Source organism: Siniperca chuatsi, linkage group LG7, assembly GCF_020085105.1.
Source record: "Siniperca chuatsi isolate FFG_IHB_CAS linkage group LG7, ASM2008510v1, whole genome shotgun sequence".
Classification (NCBI taxonomy): Eukaryota; Metazoa; Chordata; class Actinopteri; order Centrarchiformes; family Sinipercidae; genus Siniperca; species Siniperca chuatsi.
Window position 1 is genome coordinate 14,802,703 of NC_058048.1, and position 7,858 is coordinate 14,810,560.

The 7,858-nt window shown below is 41.8% G+C and overlaps 1 protein-coding gene across 2 annotated transcripts in view; it reads right to left on the minus strand.

The window, feature by feature from the left end:
- Nucleotides 1-3,528, minus strand: part of gucy1a2 (guanylate cyclase 1, soluble, alpha 2) — a 63,851-nt gene extending 60,323 nt beyond the window's left edge. For both annotated transcript variants that reach the window (XM_044203569.1, XM_044203567.1), the window contains exon 1: nucleotides 2,117-3,528. In XM_044203569.1, the coding sequence (XP_044059504.1) occupies nucleotides 2,117-2,437 (321 nt within the window). In that variant the 5' untranslated portion in view covers nucleotides 2,438-3,528. The remainder of the gene's footprint in view (nucleotides 1-2,116) is intronic.
- Nucleotides 3,529-7,858: the final 4,330 nt, after the last annotated feature.

Below are 7,858 nucleotides of genomic sequence, written 5' to 3' on the forward strand. Positions count from 1 at the left end.
TAATGGACCATAGCTGTAGCTTTTCTTTGAAAAAGACTACAGATACACAAAACAAAACCAAGATACACATTAGAAGTGAATTAGCGAATTTTTATATCAAAATTGAATCAAATAGTAATGTAAATTGTTGCTAGTACTGCTGGTACCACTGAGAATCAACACCATACTTTGCAGCTCTATGCTTTCAGTTCTTGTTTTGGTTATCTGGACTGACAAAACTAAAACAGTGCCATGTCATATTAAACAGCAGCCAACCAATCACAGCTGACTCTGGTTTATGGGTTATGCTACATACCCAGTATGAAATTGCAGACAACGTAAGTTTCTAAGTGACTGGTGAAGAAAGTTGAACATTAAGCAAGCCAGGGAGAGAGAGATTTTTCTCAAGGGTAGACACACCAAACAAGTAGTAAAACATCTGTAAATATTGCTCTTACAGATGTGTCAGTAAGCAGTTGTTAGCTAAAATGTTAAGCATAAAAAGTTGATATGGAAAATGTTCAATGTAATGAGTGTGTTTTAGAAACCCCCAGTGGTCAAAACTGTTGAGACCATAAGATATGTAGAAAAAATCACTGTGTATTTACCAGATAGTTAGTGACTTTTAAATACAGCCATAACTCCTGTAACACTGCAAGTGTCCTCTATGTATGTCACTGTTTCTTTTTTTCTTTTTGCTTGATATTGCTGAGTTTTTATCCTTGGTAAAAAAGACAAAATGTTCCATATTTGACTGAATTCTGGCATGTATGAATCTCTGCTCTGGCCAGAAAGGAGTTTGGACTAAACTAGGTCAGATGTTTAGCCTCTGTCACATCTTTGGTAGTATATAGTAGTCACATAATGTCAGGTTTGGTAAACATTTGTTTGCTCTGTTTGCTCCTAGATCACCTTTTAATTTGAAGCCACCAAATGCAACATTTCCTAATGCAGATTCACATTTTGCAGATTACACTGGACTTTGAGGACAGGCTATTTGACCTCTTTGACAAGCTATCAACTGCTTCATGAAAAATAGAATACAGTATGAATTATTAAGAAATTGTGATTATCAGAAGCCTTGTACAGTTATACACTTACTGCTAATCGGCATTCAACTTAATATCAATTGACTATGTACCTGCCTTTGAAATTATGGTATGAGTTATTCATGTGACAGTTAGAGTACTCTCTCATATGGCATTTCTGCTTCGTCCACATCTGTCTGTCTATCTGTCGACTTATCGGTATATTTCATTGTTGACCAACTACATAACAGGGGCCACATTACAGGAGATACAATCAAATCCCAAACTGATATACCTTCACAAAAGACTATGCAAAAGCAAATGCCCTAATCGCACACCATCCATCAGAATTGCGCTCAGTTCTAATAACTGCATTATTACATTACAGCCTGTAATACAACTGAGACACAGATAGACACACAGACACAGAAACTCATTCGTCACACGTCATAACATACACAGACAGGGCATGGGCATATCTCTCTCTCTATCACAACAACATGTTTATTATATAATCTGCCAGATGATTCAGGCTATCACAAGTGAAGGATGAAAAGAGGCTTTTTACATAGACAGCACAGGACACGTCACATCGTGATATGAGAAAAGACATCGTCTGGGATTTTTGGACAATCGTACTATGATGGAATAGCTTGAATGTTGTCTTTTCCTGGTCTTAAAGGCCAACTTTGGAGACAGCAGTGTGGAATGGAAAAAATGCCTCTGGCTGTTTGGTCATGATATTGACTGTTTCTCAGAAAAATCACTGAGTGTCTTTAGAAGACCAACAGTCATTGATTTGGTCAATAATGCCCAGCTCTAATTGTACACAGTATGACAAACAAACTTGACCTAATACATTTTAATAGATTTTAGAGGAATGTGCTACAAATGTATGTCAAAACTATAAATTGAGTTAGACTACATAGCACAGGATATCATGCATTGCAATATTCAGCAGCTTAATACTGGCTAAGTCCCTATTTAACATTAAAGTAGTTATGAACCAGATGCATTTATGTATATGGCACTATAAACTTTCTATAGTAATATTTAATGATATTTCGTGAAGGTACAGTCAAGCACTTCAGACTGAGCTCGAGGCCTACCATGGGTGAGGTCAGTCGCCTCAGGCTCTCCCCCAGTGAGTCCAGGTTCACCCGCCTCCTCCTGGTGACCCTCTTGTGGGGTCCACCGGGTCCTTGCTGCTCCTCGCCCGCCGGGCAGGCCGACCTCTCGGCGGGGCTGCGGCCGTTCCAGAGCACCGCTCTGTGGGAGGAGGGGAAGGAGGAGAAGGGGCAGCCTCGGCTCTCCTCCGCCGTCTCCAAACCGCCGTCCCCTCCGTCTCCCCCGGGGCTTTCGAGCCCGCAGTCCGAGCCCACCGAGCTGCTGAACGACTCGGAGGAGATCTTGCGCGACGACGAGGACATGGTGGTGGTGGTGGTGGTGGTGAGGAGGAGGATGGTGATGATGCCAGTGGTAGTGTTGAGGAGGATGATGATGATAATGCTACAGTCGGTTCCGTACCAGGTCCACCTCTACGCCGGGGAGTCATCAGATAGTGGGGGCTGAGAGGGTTGGTGGAGGGTTGGGTGGGTGAGGGGGGGTCTGTATAATTATGTATGCATATGAGATGTGTGTGCGCGTGAGATAATGTCCAGGTCTGCCTGTCTCTATGTGTGCATATGAGTTGCGACTGTCTGCGTGTGAGACTCTGCAACCTATTCGGGGGGAGCGAAGGGGTCGACCGAGAACGGGAGCACTAACGGCACGCAAACATTTATGTAAGGGGGAGGAGGAGGTGGGGGTGTCGCCTCTTAAAAACCGTCCTCCTTTACCCCCCAAAACAAATCCACCCTGCTCCCCGGGAGGCCAACACTCTCCAAAGGATGCTACAAATAAAAATATAAGCTACAAATAGAGAACTCCTAACAACAGCAGGCTATTTACTTATTTTAGCCGTTAGCTTGACTCCGCAACTATGTTAAAGCAGACGTTACCTTAACTGACGAAATTGCAAAACAGAAAAATAACAAAAGGTCGCCAAAATCGACACGTTGTTCATCACGGTAATTCCGACACGTTAATCATTTCTCTCACACGCGGTTAATTTTGGCATCCGAAGAATGTGGCGTCTCCCCTTTTTCTCCCCACTTTGCCGGAGAGAAATCCCCAAAGTCACGGCAGATGTGCCTCCGTCCCTTCCACTCCTCCTCCTCCTCGTCCTCTGCGACAGCGGTTCTCCTGTCTGTCTGCCAACTAACCGTCCTTTCATCATCCGTCCATCTTTCACTTATATTCCTTCGCCGTTGCTCCCCGACTTTTGTTCCGTCTTGTCTCTTGTGGTCATCGCTCGGAGTGCGGGCAAAGAGGTGGCTGGAGTGGAGGTGCGCGAGATGGGGAGCAGGGAGAGAGCGAGCGAGCGCGCGCGGTCAGCCAGCAGCAGCACGCACAGGCGATGTGCAGATCAGAGCGACCTGCCGAGCTCGCGCTGTGAAGGACGCATCAGCGCGTTGTTCTGCGTTTTAGTTGGACAATAAACCAATCAGAGGATAGATAGATAGATAGAGATGAGCATATAACATTCATTAATTTTTAACACGTGACATTATATTATGCCATACTGTACTATGCCAAGTTAGTAAGTTGGCTAAATAGCTGGTGGAATAAATAATTGGTGGAATTTACAGTGTATCCACAAGGGGACCAATGGGGCACATCCTGCAGCCTCGATTTTAGAAATACTGAGGTCGTGACGCCAAATTACCACAGTGCGAAAATATTTTACATTAACCTCCAAAACAATGGCCCGTGAAATTGTATTTATTTTATTATTTCGATATTTTTTTATCTATAGTTGTATTTATTTATTATTTATTGTAATATTTATGTCTAGAAACACAATGTAAACTGTTCCTCAGGTTGTTAAATTCCTAGACACAATACTGAAGACATGAACTCAGTGTCTTCAACCCAGGGGCCCCAGAAGTCTCACTTTCACAGCATGTAAATTGGTTTTGGTAGTTTAATTTAAAATCTGATGGGGAATTGGCACCACTGAAGTACATGATCAACTAAGGTGGGTCCTGCATTATTAGCTAGTCATGGGGCCCTGTGTCAAAATCCCGCTTTAAGTCTTAAGTCTTATATTTTAGTTTATATTGTGCACACATGGTGCATATTCCAAAATGAAGTAAATAAAGCCAAATTACCACAAACTAAGTGACACACAGAAAACCTGGAGTCAGGCAATACTATTCCATCATATAAAGACTGTGTTATATGGTTGAAAGCTCCGTAGAAAGCAAATAAGTGGACCTTGAGTCAGGATTGTTTTGCAAACTGCTGTCTCCAAGGTCAAGAATACACTTTAATGGATCATGCTATGGATCAAAATCCTAACAGCTCACATGTCAACAGATCTATCTCCATGACAACCAAATTTTTTGCCCTGGGGCCAAGTCACACATTAATCCAGCCATGTCTGTGGGGATACATCAGGTTTGTTTCAAAAGTGTAATTCAAAATAAAAGAAAATAAATTATAGTTGTTTGGTAAAATGTTTTATTTCTACATAGTGCATTTACAGCTTCCTATAATAGTGCTATCTTGGCAGGCAACAAACAGGTGATTGTTCCTCAGTTAACTAATTAACTAGTGGAAATAGCAATCAAGCAACATCTGATTGTAATCAAACAACAGCCATGGCCAATAAGCCAAGTTCATGGCTATGTGCCAAATGTGTTCAACATGGGTATACAAGGACAAATATGGCTCCACAGGCAGATAATGGAGCTGGCAGCGGTGGTACACGCTTGTTGCCTCCCATCAGGGAACAGAACGATGCATGTGTCTGGTACTAATCACAGCCATGACCTTGACCTCGATTGGCAGAGCATGTCTGTTCATTAAGGGCCCGAAGGGATAAGCAGAGAGACACTGAAAAAGACATGATGCATCATGCAAGTGCATGCATGTGCGCACACACACACACACACACACACACATCACATCACAGTGTAATTTCCTGGAGGTGCCTACTAATTCATTTGACTTTCTGGAGCAGCATGACCCCAATACATTGCACAGAATTCAGCTCCTTCTCTCTCTCTCTCTCTCTCTCTCTCTCTCTCTCTCTCTCTCTCTCTCTCTCTCTCTCTCTCTCTCTCTCTCTCTCTCTCTCTCTCTCTCTCTCTCTCTCTCTCTAACACACACCCACACACTCTCTTTCTCTCAAACATAGCCTGCACTAACACACTACACACACTCTAACAGTATCTGTCTCGCTTTCTCTTTCCTTATCTGATCGCTTGCTCTTAGCAATCAGTCTGCCATCCATCAGTAATAATGTGGGCATTTAATAAAGCCAACACTACAATGGAATAAATAATGTTCCTGAGAAGATAAGCCCACTAGCAGCCAGCCATCTATAGCTGAGTGCAGAGAGGGCAATAGCTCAGTAACTGTGCTATCATGGGATTAGAATAAATAGAAAGGGCCCCACTCTTGGGGTATCATGGTAATCTCATTCAGTAGGTACATCTAACATGGATGACATCACATTTTAATAACATTACCATGGAAATTAATTATGGAGCAGTCCAATCCTGAGTCTTAGTGGCATTGCTCCTTTTAACTGAACATGATTGATGGAAGCATTGGGTGTATTATGGTAACCTTCATGCACTCATCCATATGCGATTTGTTGGGTCTCTGTAAATAATATTATAAAGAGTTTAGTCTAGACCTGCGCTATAGGAAAAGTGCAATGATTAAATGATTGTGTTTATGTTATAATGGATACGATGTGTGATATTTCGTAATGATGAGAGTCAGTCATTTGGAATTGTCTATACACTTTTTCTGCAGTAACATACGATTTTGTGCACATTGCCAACCTTTATTTCACAGCATTATATGGTAGGTATTTTTTGATGGTCACTCAAGCTATGACTGATCAAAAACATTAATTTGAATGCAAATAAGTAATGTAAAGGTTCAAGAATTTTCTGTTGCCCTGGATGGTTGAATTATCAAATTATCTATAATCAAAATAAATCAGAAGCAATCCAACTCAGTGCAATGAGCTTACCTTCAAGCCAGATATGCTAATCATTTAAAGTAAGTTAAATATTTAAAAGTTTATTTTAAAATATTAAGACTACATGAGAAGAGAAGCATGTTTTGTAGACAGATTTACAGTGCAGGTGCAACCCTGCATATTTACATGGAGTCTAAAAGCCTGGATTCTCCTGAAGAACACACACACACACACACACACACACACACACACACACACACACACACACACACACACACAGACACACACACACACACACTTACAGAAACATGCACTCACATACACAGATATTTCAAATACATGCATGCAAAAAGGGAAACAACCATATATGGACAAAACCATCCAGGAATAGACACACATTGAGCAGAGTTCAAATCTGAAATAGGTGTAGTTGAGGAATGCAGGAAGATAAGAAGAGGTCCAGTCCTGTGACACACACCAGTGAGTCAAAACCAGGTGCCTTCCCAGAGAGATGAGCACACAGTCATACAGACACACTCAATCATTAAACACAATCGTACATTCACCCATTGCCTGCCACATCTCTCTCTCTCTCTCACACACACACAGACACACACCTTGAGGATTTTATTGCTGTGTACCATTTTAGTTCTCCTGTGTGTGTGTGTGTGGCAAGTACTTGTGTGTTAGCAGGCGTGTCACTTTCAATTTTGTGACACAGAAGACTTATTGCCTCATCTTTCTGTTAAATGTATGTCTCCTATCTGCTAATGACGCAGAACGACTTTGGGAAGTGTAAAAGAGAACGTGAAAAAATTAGAAAGAGCAAAAAAAAAAATTAAGAGAACCTGAGGCGGTGCGAGCGAATGAAACAGAGCTACAGAGGAAACAGCATGGTGTGGGGGTTTGCAAAATAACTCTGAAAAGGACATGTGTATGTGTGTGTGTGAGGCAGAGACAGGGAGAGAGAAATGGCTGTCTCGGTCATAAATCTGCCCCCAGCCAATCTAATTGGCCATAACCATACATCACTGCACGCCGCTCTGCTGCTATTAACTGTGAACCCGGGCCTCTCTGTCACTTGTGCAATATACATAACCCGCTGTATTGTCCCAAGGGAAGGTTTCAAACGTACCAATGGGTTAAAGAGTAGCAAATTGCATGTTGTGGTGTAACACTAAAAACTCAGTTGAACTTCCTGCACTCTGATGCACATATAAACAATAAATAATCCACAGTCCATTGACCGCCTACCTGCAGAAACACTATGGTCGCCATGGCTTGCTGATCTTTACAATGAAACAGGTCTTACCAAGGTGATGTTATAATAATGATAAATAATAACAATACACAACGCCTCCTCCTCAGGGAAATATATTTTCTCCATGCCCCTGTGTCCTTGCTGACAGAGACTGGAGCCTGGATCCTGCAAGTAAAGGACAATCTCCCTGCTCTCATCATGTGATCATCATCAAACACTCATTTTTATTTGGGACCTGAAGTGCAAGCATGGGAGTATGTTAACAATTATACTATAAATGAAATGGCCCCAGTGTTAAAAGTGTTCAAGAGACTACAAGAGCCAACATTTAATTCCTGTGGATTAAAAAATAGTGTAGGGTTATGGTTCTTTTCCTACAATGAAAGTTAGAAATACTTTCCCATATATATTTAAATCACAAGGGACAGAAAGTAATGGCATTGTACCAAGAGAGAGATGCTCATAGGGGGTTTAGAAGGTACCACAATGATGATTATAAATACAGATGATCCCACATATATTAACAACTTACTGACTATAGAACCTATG